The 18085-nt window shown below is 41.8% G+C and overlaps 1 protein-coding gene across 1 annotated transcript in view; it reads right to left on the bottom strand.

Moving 5' to 3' along the window:
* PGM5 (phosphoglucomutase 5) overlaps window positions 1–17611 on the bottom strand; it is a 160223-nt gene extending 142612 nt beyond the window's left edge. Inside the window, exon 1 of the mRNA XM_031449819.2 lies at window positions 16848–17611. Coding sequence (XP_031305679.1) covers window positions 16848–17108 — 261 coding nt within the window. The 5' untranslated portion in view covers window positions 17109–17611. The remainder of the gene's footprint in view (window positions 1–16847) is intronic.
* Between the last annotated feature and the right edge of the window lie 474 nt (window positions 17612–18085).

Below are 18085 nucleotides of genomic sequence, written 5' to 3'. Positions count from 1 at the left end.
AAATGTGACAATGAGGAAAGATACAGGGAAAAAAAAATTTTAAGAGCAAACACCAGAGCTCCCCAAACCAAGCAGTCTTGGGATCACTTAGCATGGAGAGACCCACACATACCGCAACATTCCCAGAGTACATGTTTTCAAGTGGATGAGGCAAACTATTAACAAATAAGCCTAATAATAATAGTAGCAGTAGTAATTACCAGTTTGATATATATTGGAAAAAATCAGTGAAATCAGCAGGGTTCTGTGCTAGAGAATAATGGGGCATCAGTGTTAATAATAACAATAATAATTATAGTAATAATAGCTAAGGGAACATGGATATTATTCTAAGTAAAAATGGGAATACATGGAAGGGTTTTAAGCAGTGGAAGTGACCTGATATAAGTTACATTTTTAAAGATCATGAACTGAGCAATCCAACTGATCTTACTAAAAAGCAAGTCATATCATATCAGCAAAACATTCCAATGACTTTCCTTTCCCCTCATCAACCCAAGGTAAAGCCAAAGTCTGCACAGTCTACCAGGCCCTACACGATCTGACCCCCATCACCTGCCATTCTCCACTCCCCTCCCTCCCTCTGCTGCAGCCACACTGGCTGGTCTGCTGCTCCTCACATACATCAAGCATGCTTAGGACTTTTGCATTTGCTATTTCCTCTGCTTACAGCACCCTTACCCAAGTATTCAAAAGCCTGCCCTCTCCTGTCCTTGGGATGCTGTTTCAATGTCAACTAATCAAAGCTGGCACCCTTGACAGCTCCATGTAGTGCAGAAGCACCTGTAAGTCCCTAATTTCCCTACTGTCCTCTGTTTCCTTTACTCTGCTTAGTCTTCTGTATTACACATATTACCCCCTAATATTTTCCATTTTATTTGTTTATTTATTTCCCCCAATATATATAAGCTCTAGGGGCTTTTTTTCACTGCTATACTCTGAGAATCTAGAACAAACCTAGCATATAGTAAGCACCCAGTGAATGTATGTTGAATTAATTAATTGGAAAAAATGAATGAATGATGAATGAGTGGCTGCTATGTGAAAATGCCTTAGAGAGTGACAAGAACAGAAGGAAGAAGATCAGATGAAAGGCTGTCACAGCAGAGCTGAGTGTGGACTAGAGTGACCTGGACTAGACTAGAGGCAGGAGAAATGAAGAGAAGTGATTATAGGTGAATATATGTTTGGAAGGAGAATGAACAGGACATGTGGGTCAAATAAACTGGAAGAGAGATGCTGTGGTAGCCAGCCTCCAAGATGGCCCTCATGAACCCTGCCCTCTGGCATTCATGCCTCAGTGCAGCCCTCTCCCACACTAAATAAGGCAGATCTGGATGACTAGTAGAACATTACAGAAGTGTTGGTGTGACTTTCAAGGTGAGGCCATAAACGGCTTTTCTGCTTCTGCCTTGCACTCTTGGACTGTTCATTCTGGGGGATACCAGCCACCATTTCACAAGGATACTCAAAGAGCCTGTGTAACCACCTGTATAGAGAGAAACTGAGGCTTCCCACCAAAAGCCAGCACCCCCTTGCCAGCAGTGTGGGTGAGCCATCTTGCACTGGATCCTCCAGCCCTTTAAGCTCTCATGTGACAAAGCCACCACCAAATATGCAACTGTGACCAAGTCAGAATAACCCACCTCCTATCCTACAGAAACTGTGAGTAATAATAAATACTTGTTGTTATTTTAAGCTACTAAGTTTTGTCATATTTCTTACACAGAAAAGTAAATAACTCAAACTGGGGCAGTGAAGAAAGTAGTCAACCCTCAGCTTCTAGCTATAATAACTTTATGGGTGGTAGTACCATTTATCAAGATGGAAAAGACATAGGACAATAATTACACTCATATCATTATCCAGGGCCATGATAAGTCATGTTCCACATGATTTTGTTAAAATTTATGTAATCATTCCACAGAAAACAAACTTATAATTACCAAAGGGGAAAGAAACGGGTGGAGGGGTAAATTAGGAGTTTGGAATTAACAGATACACAAGACTATAAACAAAATAAACAACAAGGACCTACTGTATAGCACAGGGAACTATATTCAATATCTTGTAATAACCTATAATGGAAAAGAATGTGATATATATAGATATAGATAGGTAAATAGATAGATAGATAGACAGATCGATCTGATGTAACTGAATTCCTTTGCTGTACACCTGAAAAACTAACACAACATTGTAAATCAACTACACTTCAATAAAAATTTTTTAAAATAAAATAAATAAAATTTATTTAGTAATCCAACTCATTTTATCCAGTACTATCATGAAACAGGCAATGCAGAAGATCCTGCAGATATAGCAGTGGATACAAATTAGTCATTACCCTCAAGGAGTAAGTCTGTAGATTCAAGAATCTGAAACATATTTGTAACATTTGTTCATAAGTTTCCCTCTCTCCCATTTTTCAGAATTATTCTTAAAGAAATAATCTTCAAAGAGGAAAAAGCTGTGCATGTGTTGACACTTCCTACAGCTGTATTCATTAGAGGTGAAACATTTAAAACAATCTTTATAAATGTCTAACAATGAAAAACCTATGAAATAAAGTATGATGTATCAACTTATAGAATATTCCTCAGTCATCTAAAAGGACAATTATGAATTTGGTAGAGCTGTAGCAGACTTGGTCCACAGAAAGCTATGGCCTCCTTCTACAGGGCAGAGTTCTTGCTGAGGACCAGCTGCCCAGCCAGGGCTACATTTTCTAGACCACTTTTGCTCCTAGCTGTGGTCATGCGACCAGTTTTCACAATGAGTAATAAACTAGTGTGAGAATGAAAACACAAGTAACGTGTTCCTTCCAAGCGAAGGATGTTAAGAAGCAGATAGGCCTTCCCCTCGCTGCTTATTTACCCTTCCACAGACTCAATACAAGCAACCACATGGTGCTAGGAGATGCCAGAGCCACAAGACGGAAGGAACCTGGGTCCCTGTCTCACCGGATGGACAAGGGTCTTTCCCCCCAGCAACACCCACATTGTACTATTATGTGAGTGAGAAATCACTTTCTATTGTTTTTAAGGCAATAAACATTGCCTACATTTCAGGTTTATTTGCTAAAACAACCTGCATTTTCTTTAGTAGTAGAAAGGGAACATAGTCAAAGCTTTAATGCTAAGTCAACAATGCTGAAATCTAAACAACTTTTATGCTATCATAACAATGTACAACCACGTACACTTTGGGGCTAGCACTTAGAAAAACAGGGAAATCAATATGTACAGTTTATTTGTTAAATAAGAGAGATTATAGATACATTTTGTCTTATTAAATTTGAACTTTTTGGAAAAGGTTAAAAGTGAGAAAATATATTTGAATAAAATTTCAACCTGAAACATTTTAGTTATAATTGGAGGATTAACATAAGATTAAATTCTAGTTATCTGGAAGTTTTACCTGGGTGGACCTGCTCGTTAAGCCACTAATACCCGTAAAGTGAGGTAGTTCTGGACACTACACATAACTCCAGTTGAGGGACTTCTGAGAGGCGACAAGTACTGCAAAAAATGCAGGAGAGTGACAGATGAGGCTTTGAAGGTAAGCGGTGGAAAATCGTGAAGACGTTTGTGTCCCATGTGAATGCTCACCAAAAGGTGACCTCAGCAGAGGAGGATTTTATTAACAAGTGTATATGTCAGCCACTTCCCTGAGCCACTCCTGTCATTGTCCAATGGGCTCGTGAATAAAGCGGCCATGGTGGCAGGGAGGGAGGTCACGCATGGACCTCCACTTACCAAGGCTGATCTGCCTACAGCCACTGCGGAGAGCCCCATCTGCCCACAGCAGAGACTGACCCTCATTCCAAACTCCACCTCTGTGTTCACATCACCTTCTTGGTATGTCTGTTTTCTCCTCTTCTGTGAACTCTCCCTCTCCCAATTAACCTAAAGCAAATGTGGTCAGAAAAGCTATGGAAGCCCTGCTGTATAAAGAAAAATTACCCAACTTGAAGTTAAAAGATCAAGATGTGAGTCTTGGCTCCACCCCGACCTAAGGCAAATCACATCACTTCTCTGAGGCTTCACGACTTCATTTGCAAAGCTGAAAGGGCACAGGGTCATGAAAATTCACTTTAGATGAGATTGTATAAAGGGAAACTCTGAAATTCAACATAATATACATCACGCTCTTGCCTCCACCAAATGCCCTCCCCTATCCCCTACATTTAAAATTCATTTGTAGATCACGGATTATCCCTAAACCACCACTTCACTCTCTGAAAAAGTCTTAGGAAAATTACCCTCTGCCAATGTTGCAGACTGCCACCTTGCAAGGAAAAGATGGTCTACTCACATAAGTAGCTTTAGTTTTTTGTCTGTAGCAGCGGAGCAGGCAACATCTGACTTTTATTCCTGGGTGGAACCCAGACCACAGCCTGGGGAGGTCTGAGCCATGGCATTCTGCTGCTCCCTGGCCAACCCTCCCAAAGGCATACTGGAAGGACTGCCGCTCCCATGCCATGCCAGCCTGTCTTTGGCCAGAGGAAGGGGAACCCCACCCAGCCCTGCAGAAGGTGCCCCAACCCGGGTGGGCTTAGTCCACTGTCACTTACACACACACCTAGAAGGCACATGGGTACAGATCCCAGGGTCCACAGGTAACCATGAGAACTCTGTCACACCAGTGCCCGCAGACACATATGTGAGGCACACACTCTCCCAGATACCCAGATACCCAGGCCCAGCGTGAACTTGTCCCCACCCAGGCATGACTTCCAAGTGTGCTTGGGGAAGGGAGGATGTAGCAGGGAGCCCGCATTTCCCACAGTGCAGTCACTTGTGATCGCTCTGAGTCTGTTCCCTAACTAGTTGCCAGGGCCTTCCACCAACTCTTAAACTTCACCTGGACTGTATCACTGTTTACTGCCCCCATGAATGGGCACAACAAGTGCCAAGGGAAACAGTATGCCCCTCCCTATGCCACAGACCAGTGTTCCGAAAAAGAGAATATTTTATTTCAGACAGCTTTCTCCCAGCATGTCTATTCTTTACCATAAACAGTGAATTGTTTAAATTATTTTATTTCTGATGACCCCCACTTTTCAGAACACAACCAACCACTCTTCTAAATTAGATTTAATATTAGTTCAGTGTCTAATTAGCTCAAGTTAAAGTCCTGGAGAGCAGTGATATACAATGTAAACCCTCAGGCTAGAATCTCAGAGTGGACGCATAATTTTGATTCCAAATGACATTCCCCCAGTAACATAACACTAATGAAAGCAGGATTGTTTTCATGTGTGAACTCCCTTAAATAAGATTTCCCTCTTAGGATTTCCTTTTAGCTTTAAATAAGTTATAAACAAAAAGAGTCCCACGGAGAGAAAAGTAAAAGTAAGCATGACATTTTACAATATCCTCCTTTTACTGTGTCATTTCCCTTTGATTCCCAAAATGAATGAGAGAGAGTGAAGAGAGCCCTAAACAGAGACTTCCTTGATGGTTGGCAGAGAGAGTGCTGTAAAGGACCACACAGCCACCGCCACATCCACTTACGAAGTGCACGGAAAGCCATATACACAAAGATGCCTGTTTCTCATCTTCTCATTTTAAAAAAAACAAAAACCAAAAAAACCTAGAGCCAAGCTGCCATGGATGGTAGGGCTTCAGTCCCTCAGTCCCAGCTGTCAGAGAGAAGTGCCAGCCCTTGACCAGTGCTGCACATGAGTAAGCAGGAGATGGCTAAGTGGAATTTTGAGAAATAACAAACTCAAGACATGGATGTGATTATCCAAACATCAAGGGACTTCTCCATTTGCACATGGATAATTGTGCAGTTATACGCTTTGTTACATGGAGACCAGATGGGAGCACCCGAGCTCATCCTCAGCTGCCTGCTCCCCTGGAAGTCTTTACACACACACTTAGGGGCTGGAAGGAAAGATGAGAGTTCATTAGAGACAAACAAGGTGGATTTCACATTCGATTCCTAACATCTGAACAGGTGCAGAAAAGTCACAGGCATCTAGAAGACTGACCCAAGTTCTGTTCTTCAATCAGCCCAGCAATTCTCAAGATTTCATTGATAAGATCCGGTAATCTAGCTTGCCTTTTTGCAAAATGGGGGTGATGAGATTGGAACTTATGTCCCTACTGGTAACTAGGTAATTCAGTGCTTGAAAATCCTGAAATGTTTACCTTAAGATGTAGAACTTGGCTTGCAGAAACAAGAAAGGGCTCTGTCTGCTGCAATTTTATGAGGTGATCAACTCAACTGGATACCAGCTGGCATCCACATACGTGTATTTTAATTGATTATGATGACTATCAGAGAAAAACACATAGCTATAAAGAGAGACTGAGATTTTGGTATCTGAGATACTGAGAGACTGAGATTTTGGTATTCATTGGGAAAGGATGCAAAAACAGACTTGCCACATACTGGCTATGTGACTTTGAACAAGATCCTGAATCCTCTGTATCTCAAGTTTTGTTTCCTAAAAGATAAAAGGTGAAAGAAAGTAACATAGCCAAACTCCAGTTCAGTGTCTGGTACCCAATAAACTCTCAGTGTACTTCCCTCACCTTCCTTGTGGGTGTCATTTCTTAATTCTTAATTATGGGAATGTCTAATCCTTAGTAATTGAATGAATCTGTTATTTTCTAATTACAAATATATATGTATATATATACACACACATATATATTTACATTTACACAACATTTAGGAAGTATACATAAGCAAGGAGAAAAGAAAAATCGTCTGTGAACTAAACATGACCCAACATTTCAGTGTCTACTGTCTGTCTGTGTGTCTTGGCGTCTCTCCCTCTCCATCTCTGCTCCATTTACATACTCACATACGTCCACAAAAGGGATTTTTGTGGAGCCTACATCTTTCACTTAACCCATCTAGCCCCTCCCTGGAGTCTATTTTTCTATGTCACTGAATATTTTCCCACAACATGATTTTAGTGGCTGTATAGTCTTCCATTATTTAAATGTCCCACAGTTTATTGACCAAAATAAAAGTGTTCTTTTACCTGAAGTTTTTATATGTGAAACTGAAAAAAATCTTTGAGGACTAAACCCACACTGTAATAAATTAAACTGAAAGTAGCTTGCTGCTAATTAAATAGAAAATTAATTGTAACATGCCTTCAAAAGTATGTCTTCTTTTTTTCTTTAACCGCCAAACCTGCTCACTAAAACACTGCCGAAGCCCACGGGGAGGAGTAACAGGACTACGTCTGTATCCTTCCTTGTGTTGGCCCAGATCTTCTTTCATTGCCCCATCTGTGCCTCTGACGTGTACACCCGCTGGTGTGTCCCAGGCTGGGCTGCTGACTTACCTGTGATGCTGAACTCACAGCAGAGAGCTGTCCATGCAAGAGCGATTCCTGCCTGGAACAGCAGAGTTTACACTATTTACACTCCTTACTATCGGTCCATCTGACTCCAGCACAAGTTCTATTTGTTATCGTAGAAACATAGGTCATTTGGGAACATTTAGTTACCTCCTTCAACTCTATGCTGTCTTCGAAGATTTCTGACATCTGGGACTCTGATCTACTGTCTTCTTGAATATATCCAGAGAAGAAGATGTATCTCTGGGGAGGGGGTGTCCTGTGCACATGTGCATACACATATGCTACTTGATAAAGTATCTAAATGCTTCAGAACACTTTCCATCTGGTAATTTTATAGGTAGACAGAAAATAATATGTGTGTGTGTGTGTGTGTGTGTATTTTTTCCCAGAAAAATCTCAGTCTTTCTGTATAGCTGTGTGTTTTTCTCTGAGTAGTCGTCACAATCAATTAAAATACATTTATGTGGATCTTTAAATAAACTCCATCAGACCAGCATCTATCTGGTTGGGAGATAATTACTGCCCATTTGCTAAGTGTCCCCACCCCTTAGACTATGTTCCAGTGAACTAAAGACTTCTGGCAATCATAGATTTACAACTCAGCAAGATTAAACAATTTACTGTTATTTATGACAGCAAAGCTGGGTCTTCTGTATTATATTCCACATTAGCATCTGTCACTTTACATTTGGGAGATCCTGTCCAAAAAAAGAGTATGCCTCTGAAGCAAACATTCAGCAGGGCTGCAGGAACAGGCACCCTGACAAACATCCTGACAAAATACTTTAAAGCATCGCTAGAGCTTGCAGCTGTGCGTTTTCAGACCACTCGGCAGATGAGCGTGGAGACGCTTAGCCTCTGCTTGGTTTGTTCCTCTCAGTAATCTCTCACATGGCCCAGTCCATTAGGCTTGAAAATCCTCATGAAATGAGCAGATTAAGATCTGGCCTGGGTTGGGGGCAGTGGAGCGGGTATGGAGGGGTGGGTCTGCTCTTAACACAGCCTGAGCCTCAGAAAGGTTTCAGGTTGAAAAGCATAGCATTGACTCAGCTAATTCGTAACAGGAGATAATACACGGACAATACAAATGTAAGTCCTTTATGTTGAGTTGAAGTCTTTGCCAGGGCAGCTGCTGCCACCCCAAGTACCATGACAGGGTGTGTCCGCATCTGTGTTTATGCGTACATGAATGAGTGCGTGTGCGTGCGTGCGCGTGCGTGCTGGGAGGGGCGAGAGGATCACGACTTCAGCAGCCACCACCCAAGCCTCAGCCAGCAGCGAGGAGGAAGTGCCGAAAGTCAAGAGGAGGTCTCACCAAAGCAACTGTGAGCACCACATCAGCTGGCCCCTTCTGACCAGTACAGCTACAGAGAATAAAAAGCACATCTGCACATGTCCTTCTTTTATTTTAATCGGAGGAAAAGAGTCTGATAATAATTGTGTTATATGAATCAATAAAATAATTGATAATAATCCATTACTTCATTCAATCCTCCCCAAAACCCTGGATGATGTGGGAAGCAAGTATTAGAACTTTCCCGATTTTTATAAATGAGGAAACAAACCCCAGAAAATGAGGTGACTTCCCCACAGTCACAAAGCTGCAAATGGTAGTGCCATTATTCAAATTCAGAGCTTCTCCTTTTCCTTCCCTACTCTTTAGTGACGTATTTAATTATGAAAGCAATGCATACATATGTGTGTGATTACTTAATAAAGAGAAGTATATGAAGTAGAAAAGGAAAGGATTCTGCTCCCCCCACCACACCCACTCACATACTGCAGATACATTCACTGTTAACTGTCTGGAGTATGTTCTTCCGGCCCTATTTTCTATGTCTATGTTATATTCACAAAAGTGGGATCGTGCTACACATGATCCTCTACTAATGGCTTTGTTCCACTTAACAAACTATCATCCACACCTTTCTCATGTCACATATAGATCCACCTCCTTTGTTTATGGATATTAATGCATTCCTGGTATGGTTGTCTCATAAATTATGTACCTGTTCTGTACTGTTGAACATATAAATTGTTTCCAAGTTTTTCTTCGGCAAAATGCTGCAGTGGGTATTCTTGTACATACTGGTAAACTTTTCCGCATTTGCAAGAGAAAATTTACAGGACAGATTCTTAGATTAAGGGATTCCTGGTTTATTGGACAAGTATTCTGTTAATTTAGATACATACTGTCAAATTGGCCGACCAAAAACTTGTATTGGTTTAACTTCCACCAACAGTGTACAAACATGACAACTTTACAACATCTACACCAGCTCTAAGTATTTTCTGTTTTTTTCAAATTAATGAATTGTTTTTGTATTTCTTTGGTTATTAATTAGGTTGATCACCTTTTCATGCACTTGTGGTTGCTGTTGACAGTATTTCTTCTAAATTGTATGAATTTTCTTATTGATTTGGAAAAGCTTCTCATATATTATAGATAGTCACCATTTGTTTTAAAACTCTCCTCCCAGTATTTTGTGGGGTCTTTGGTCAAGCAGAATAAACTTTGGTCCTCGAATTTCAAATTCTTTTCTCTTTTTATTATAAATCCCTAAATACAAAACTAGATACCCCTAGCTACAATACCAGACTCTTATTAGAGGAAAACAATAGAAAGGCAGTGATTATTCTATTTTTACAAAACACCTATTAGTAGAGATGTGGAATGGGAAAGAATTTTCTGTGACCTTATGCCAAGAAAAAGAATTTCTTTGGGGATTGAATGTTCCTGAAAATTTTCTCTTCATACAAATAAAGGCATTACTCCAAATCTGACGTCACTAACAATGTAGGAGATGAAAGATATTTAAAGACTCAGAAAATGTGGATTTTTTAACAAGTCTTGTATATATCCTAGACATCCTCCTATTCATAATTAATGAGAATCAAGTCAGATGAAAGAAACTAAAACTTTCCCTTTGGCTACGCAAGTATAAACAGTAAAGGCATATTGGCCAAATCTTGAGTGTTTGCAATTAACTGTCAAGGCTGTAGGCTAACAAAGGACATTGCAGCTCAAGATTTTTACCTTCAATTTTAAAATCCCTGGGAAATTTAGACTTTTTTTTTTTGCTGCCTATCATACCCAAATAATCCTATTCAAATCTTATTACAGTGTTTGTTCATGTCACGGTTGTCTAACAGAAGGGTGGCCAGGACCCAGAAAATGAAGGTTAAGGTTGGTGAAGCCAATACCTCTGCTTAGACTCCCCCAAAATAGGTTCCAACTCCTATTTCTCAAGGCTGTACAGAAACTAGCAAACTTCCAAAGTTCACTAAGAGCTCAAAGAGAACAGATGTTTTATAGAAGATTCTTAGGCTAAGTTTCAAATATAATGTTGCTGATGTGTATCTGTCTTCTCAATAAACATCATTATGCTTTATCACAAGATTTAATAAAGCAGCTTAGTTAAAAAAAAAAGCCATCTGGGTCTCTGGACACATTAAACAAAGCTTAAAATAACCCACCCCCAGCAACTGGGAGGACCCAGCTGTTCTTAGAGCCTCTCCCACTCCTTTTACTTCCCCATAAAAATGTGAATGAAGACTTGAGGCTAAAGGAGTCAAGAATGAACTGATCCATACAGGGAAATGGATGGAACCAAGGGCTCCCTAAAATTTGCTGTTGCTCACGTGATAGATTTCCCATTTCCACAGTCCAGGGATGAGGATTTGGAAGAGAAGCTTCCTCATTGTGCCTAGAATGGCATTCAGTTTTTCTGATACAGATTTTTACAAACTTTAACTCTTGTTATATAATAAAACATTTTCTTTTCATACAAAAAAAAAAAAAGACAGAACAAAGCTATGGAAGGCTCTTTTGGGTTTTTCTAATGCAATAAAAACCAGTCCTTTCTAATGTCTGGGCCATAGCAGCCCATCCCACTCACCTACTCTGTAGTGAACACCAGTAGTAAATACAGAGCTATCACCACCTGGGTCTTTTTTCTTTTTAGAGACAGGATCTGGAGCCAGCCACACCCAGATTTCCAGATCCACTTCAGGAGAGAAGCCTTACGTGTTGAAGCACATATTTCCCTGTCTTGCTTCTTTCTTCTTTCCTGCTTCCCACCTGCCACCATATGCTGCTCTGCTTCTCTTCTAAATATATGTTCCCCGTCTTTGGGACCAAACCAAAATTTGTTCCCCAGATAGTTCTTGTAAATGCCAAGGTGAGTATATTCTCATTCTTTGGAGCAAACACCTCTTCGTGACCTGTTGGGATCAAATACAATCTGTGCTAGCATCTCTCCAGAGGGCCCGCCTGAGCCCCTTGCTGACCCAGCTCTCCTCAGGTCATTTCACTTCATTTTCTCCTTCTAAAAGATTTGGCGATGCATTGAGAAAATCTTGAGTTCTGTAAGCTGCACTGTATGCCAATATTATTATCATTAATGCTGACTGTCATATGGCCAGCACAATGCATGGCTAGCCTACAAACGGATTTTCTCTTGGCTAAAACTCGTAACAGAGTTCTAACTTGTTTTAGTCCATACACACAGTCAAATCATTATTATCTGAGCTGTATTCAAGTGACCATAATAATACTCTTCGCATTTCTTAATGCTGTGGACGTTACAAAATGCTTTCGTAAATAGTGTTTCATTAGATTCTCAAGATAATTCAGTGATGCTGTCATCCCCAATTTATAGATGGTAAAGTAAGTGGTTTCTATGTATTTCAAGAGGCCAAAGCATTTGCACTGCAGCTTGTATGGCAAAGGGAGGAAAAGAAGGCAAGCCTTCCAGTTGCTGATACAATGCTTTTCCTACCACACCTCGTCGCCTCCTGGGCTAACGTCAAAAGAGAGTGTGGTTATCACATGAAGAAATCTGGTTTGGGTTTGCCAATTAGGTATTTGTAGTATTTGGTGACCTACTTTTATTTAAGCTGTAGTTGCTTTGGGTTGTCTGGCTCTATTAAAAAAAAAAACTACACACATTTTAAATGCTGTTATAAAACTGGGCTGTGATAGAACTGTGCTGTCAAGTACGGTAGCAGTCACTTGCAGCTATTTCAGTTTAAATTCTAATTAACTGAAATGAAATAAAATGTAAAATTCAGTTCTCCAACAGCATCAGCTACTATTTCAAGTATTCAACAGTCATGCGTCTTTGTTGGCTAGGACAGTGCAGATTACAGAACATTTCCATCATCATAGTAAGTTCTGTTAGACAGTGTTGATAAATGTCATCATTCAGAGAAAGATGACTTTAGAAAAACTCAGCAACATATTGAGGCAGACACAGTGCTATCATCTGTCCAATATTAAAGGTAGTTTAGGACTAAAAAAGATTATAACAAAGAAGAGAAAGAAAGAGGGATGCCATTGGCCACAGACGGATCCACCCAGAGAAGGGCAAAGGCATTCTTGCAGACATTATGATGCATTTAGCTCTTCAACTCTTTAAGACATTAGAATAAATTGATAGATAGAGGATCTAAACCCCTGAGGAGGATCTAAAGCAGATGGAAATAGAAATAGGATAAAAAAAATCAATTAGTTACAAACTAATTTTAATCACAATTCATTTAAATAGCACTATTTATTCTTTGTACTTAGTAGTTACTTTTCTTCTGCTCTTTAGCATGATATAGTTCGAATCTTCAAAGAGTGATGAAATACTTCTGGGGATCTTTTAGACAAATTCACATAGTCACATAAAAACCACAAAAACAGGTTTAAAAAGTACCTTTCATTATTCACTTATCTATTCAAATTGATTATAGAAAAATACAAGAGTCCATAGTGATATTCAAAAGAGTGACAGCAAAACAAAACAGAATTCATGTGTCGCCAATGGAGGTGGCTATTTCTCCAAATCCTTACTCTGAAAATTGGTAACTAAAAAAAAAGAAAGAAAGAAACATATATCCTGCCTTTCCAGAAGATATTACAGGATAATCAAATAGCTCAGCAGTGAGGAAAATGCCCAGTTTATAGAAAAATTTCAGCTAAACCATGTAGATGGAATTAGAGAATTTGAAAATCACTATTTTGAAACCACTGATGAAATAATCAGCTCAAGCCAGTATCATATTAATGCTAAATGCTAAAATAATTGAATAAAGGTTGAAAAGGAACTGACTATTCACATGATACAAAGCTTGCTGCACAGGCTACTAGGTAATCCCAAAGGGAAAAATAATGGACGATACCAGCATATCTGTATAATCATCTCAGCATCACAAAGGGTGGAACAACCAGAGATTATGTTTCCTTGTATTAAGCAACTGAAAATACACCATCTACACCATCACCTATGAAATAATCTTGTAAAAAAAAAAAAAAAAAAAAAAGAACCTGAATCTAATTAAGCCTTTAGAACTTACTTCTAGTACACACACAAATGGGGAATAGAGTGAAAAGTTTAATGACACCATAAAAGTAATCAGAAAATTCCAGAAAGGGGTGCAAGAGACATTCTACAGGACAATCAACCAAACTAGTCTCCTCAACAGATCAATATCACTAACAAAATAAGAATAAAGAGGGAAGTACTTTCTAGGTTAAAAGAGACTTAAGACAAATGTAATATGTGTTCCTTCATCAGAAGAAACTAGTTTGAACAAATCAGCCAGAAAAGACATTTCACAATAACTGAGGAAATCTGAGTGTGGACTGTATCAATAAATGATACAAAGAAGTCATTTTTTATTTTGCTTGGAATGATAATGTTATTGTAATTATCAAGGAAAATGGTCCTTTTTTTTTTTTTTTTAAGAGACCCACACTGAAGAATTTAGGGGTAAAATCACATTTTCTTTAAAGTGCTTTAAAATATTTTAGCTCTCATAAAGATAAAACAGATATAGAAAAATGTCAACAATCTAGGGTATGAGCATATGGATCTATTCTCTCCACTTTTCTGAAAGCTTGAAAATTCCATAACTTTATAATAACTTAAATAAAAAAATTTAAATTCCCAAATTGTACAGATATTTGAGAATCTATTTCAACTTTATGAGATATTAAAACATTAATAGTGTACTTTATCATTTTAGAAATTCCAAGCTTCTGTTCTTCTCCAGCAATTAGATAATCAAACAGCAACTACAGTTTTTTACAGAAAAATCAATTCAAAGCAAGATTTTTCAGAGAGAAAGAATGCACCCTACCCAGTTAGATTCAAGTCAGTTCAAAGAGAATAAATTCTATTTTCTACTATTTTTCTAGCCTGTTAATGAATATCCAATGGGAAATCAAAAAAGGCCAAAGCATTTCGAATCAAAGTTCCCCACTCATGAGCATATCAGCAGGCCAGGTCAGGAGGCAAGTGCATCCCCATCAATCTGCAATCATGAGAGACCAACCATGTTTACAGTGGTCCCTTTAAAGCACCTTTCTCCTCAAGCCAGCCTTCTGATTATCCACTTTGCTTTAGCAAAAGCTCCTAAGAAGGTGAACAAAATGAGGAAAAGATTGCTGAAAAATGGCTGTTTAGAATTTTCATAAAAGTTGACCATCCCTTTCCCTGGTGCCCATTCATCTTAGAACTAATATTTTCAGATTATTTAAGAGCTGAGGCTTTTATGTGGACTTTGCCATCCCATCCTTCACAGTAACTGCTAGATTAAATTGGATTCTGTTTGAAGCACATATTAACATACGCTAACTATCTCCTAAAATAAGCACCACTCTTAAAGTTACTAAAATGTGTCTATCAGAAAAGACCTATTGAACTAAGAGGTTGAAGAGTCTTTAGGGTAAAGTGTGCCAAGAAATAATAAAGCATATTAATAATTTGCCCAAGCAAATCAACAACTGTAGCTTCAAAAACATCCTGAGCTGCAATAAATATGGTAGAGGCTATGTTTCTCTCACTCCTTGGGAAAACTGGCCCAGGAAGGAGTGTGACAGTGGCTACAGCTCTCCCAAGTCTCCTTATTCTCCATCATTTCCCCGGAACAGCTTTGTCAGACAAGAGTAAAAGACCATTTGTCAGCCTCTCTCCAAATCCCTGATTCAAGCCAACTTTCACCAATCCCAAGTGAGGAGCCAGAGAGAAATACAAGTCTGGTATCTCCAGCAGCATCATCTGCTGGGGATGGAGATCACACTTCTACCACCCGACTCATCCCCACCTCCAGCCAGGCCCTGCTTCTCCCAACTGCTCTTTGGTTATTTGAAAAAAAACAAAAAACAAAAAACAACTTTCCCCATCCCTGAAACACTGAGAAGGGGAAATTACAGTAAACAAATGTGAAGCATGGACAACCTCAAAACTTTTTTTTTAAAGCAAGAAATGAGAAAATAAAAAAGAGAGTTGGAAAGAAGGGAGGGAATTCAAAAGCCAGATAATTGTTTAGTTTCACTTTTTCAAAGGGTCACACTCATTTATACATCTGCAGAGGTTTCACTTAAAGAAAAGTTCTATGTGTGTGGATCTGATGCGTTAACAAGGCAGAAATTCTTTTTTTAGACAACGTTTTCCACAGAGAACTCAAGGACTCTTGAAGTTAGGTATCCCTCTAGAGATGCTTTTGGCTTTGGAAAGGAGGAAATCAGGGTATAGGGATATACCAAAAGATGCGTTGTACGATAAGGAGAAAGGAGGGAGAAGGAGAAAAACCCAAGGTCTGAGTTTTCAGACTGTAAAAGAAGACTGCAGAGGTCGTGGGAGAAGGGAAAGAAAATGAGAATGAAAACTGCAAGGGAGAAGAGGCATGAAATGCTGTCAACTGCCAAAGGGCATCTTGAAAAGAAGTTGGGAATTGCTTTAAGAAAGGCATTGCAAATCTCATTTCTGAACATTTAGAGATGTGCCTCCCGGGAACTGAGAGCCCAGGCTGTATATTTTCAAATGGATCTCCGCCCCATCTCTTCCCTAATCAAGTCAATCATGAAATAACTGCACAGGGTTAACGAACCAATGATATTAAATACCTTCAGGGTCCAGGCTTGCCAAATATGTCAGGGATCAACATTGGAGAGAGAGAGAGAGGGAGAGAGGGGAGAGGGGAGGAGGAGAGGAAGGGAGAGAGAGAGAGAGAGAGTTTTCTGAGACAACCACTGTTAAATTTGGCAGAGCCGAGATTTAGGGTGGAAGATGATTGCAAATAGGACACGGGTGGCGAGGGGAGCTATGCTGGTATCCTAGGAAAGAAGTCTGTTTGGGGACGAGTGTAGGGAAAGCTGTCAGAGCAAATACTGTTCGAGGGCTGAGAAAGAGAAAGTCGAAAAGAACCCTGAGCAGGTGCGAGGCAAGGGTAGAGTCCTGGGGAGAGTTCAGGGCGATGTGGCAGGTAGGGGATACCCGACGGGAATCGAAGGGCGAGGAACCCTTAAGGCCTTTCTGAGCGGCAGATGCGACACAGCCCGAGTGTCCCGGGTGTGCCGGGAAGGCTGTGGGGAGCGGCGCTGGCGGGACGCGGGCGGAGGGGACCTGGGGGAGCGGCGATCCCGGGAGCGTGCGTGGTGGGAGTCGGGGCTCGGCCAGGGCCGGGCTGGTGGAGGGGGCAGGCGGCGGCGCCGCGGGTCGCGAGGGGCGGCCGGGTCACTCACCCCGTTGGCCGCAGCCATCTGCACCACGATTTCCGTGGCCGTCCTGCTGAAGTACCTGCCGTCGCTGCCCACCACCATGGTGCAGCCCTGGCGGTCGCGCAGGTCTATGGACGACAGAACGCTCTGGATGAAGTTGGGCAGGTAGTTGCGCTGGCCCTCGAAAAGGCCGGTGGGCCTCCTCAGCCCCCCGCCGCCGGCCGGCCGCTGGTCCTCATAGGGCGCCGTGGGCACCGTCAGCACCGGGATGGGGCTCCCCTCCATGGCGCCTCCTGGCCGGTCCTGCCGCGGCTCCGGGAGCCAGAGGGAATCTGCGGCCCGCCGGGGCCCCCCACTAGCCTGGCGGCGCGCCCGGGCTCCGCCTTGCGCCCAGGCCCCTCCGCGGCCCGCCCGCGCCGTGCGCCCCGCGCCCTCCCGCCGCACTGACAACTCCTCCCTCTGCACGCGGCCCCTCGCTGCCCCCTCAGAGTTTGGTCTCAACCTTCCAAGAAAGTTTGCTCCCGCCCAACTTCCTCTCCGCTTGGAGCGCCCGAGGTGCCCGCAGTTTCTTCTCCCAGCTGAACTCACTTTGGGGGCGTCCCGGAAACCCCTTCCCAGTGCCAGCTACCTCGACTCCGGGGTCGCCTCCTCTAGAGCCTGGCCCGAGCCTTCCCCCGTGATCCTGTCTCCCCCGGGCACAACCTCCGCTAGAAAACAGCCTGGCGGTGGTGAGAGCTTGAGCAGGATTTGGGGTCCTCTCCCGCACCCGCAGCCCCTCTCCCCTCCCACCCGCAGCCCTGCCTCCAGGCCTCCCTGGGAGTGAGCGGTTTACAAGGACCAGTTTCTCTTTTGAACAAGGATAGCGGAGGGAGTTGGGAGGGGGCTGAAACCTTTTGCCATCAGCGAACAGCCCCAGACAAAAATAACCCTGGAAAGGCGAGCTGAGAATTGTTATCTTCTGCCAGCGCTGAAACTGGAGGCTGGGCGCTGCGAGTGTGTCTGTCTGTGTGTGTACACCCCCCCACCCCCCACCATTTGTTGCCGGTAATCACATACTGTCAGGCCCTTCAGTCCAGCAGGACCCACCCAGCCATCCACACTTTGCTCCAGGCTCTCTTGAAGGCAGCGCACTTTTCAGGAAGAAAACATTTTTTGTCCTTGCGTGTTTGTTGTGGGTTGCAACAGCAGCCACACAGACGGGATTTCCTTCTTCTTCTTGCCTTTCTCACCCTCCCTAGCCCGGCTCCTGCTTAGAAACAGGC

This window comes from Camelus dromedarius, chromosome 10, assembly GCF_036321535.1.
Source record: "Camelus dromedarius isolate mCamDro1 chromosome 10, mCamDro1.pat, whole genome shotgun sequence".
Taxonomy (NCBI): Eukaryota; Metazoa; Chordata; class Mammalia; order Artiodactyla; family Camelidae; genus Camelus; species Camelus dromedarius.
Note: the sequence above shows the minus strand (reverse complement) of the source record. Positions and strands in the feature narration are given on the sequence as shown.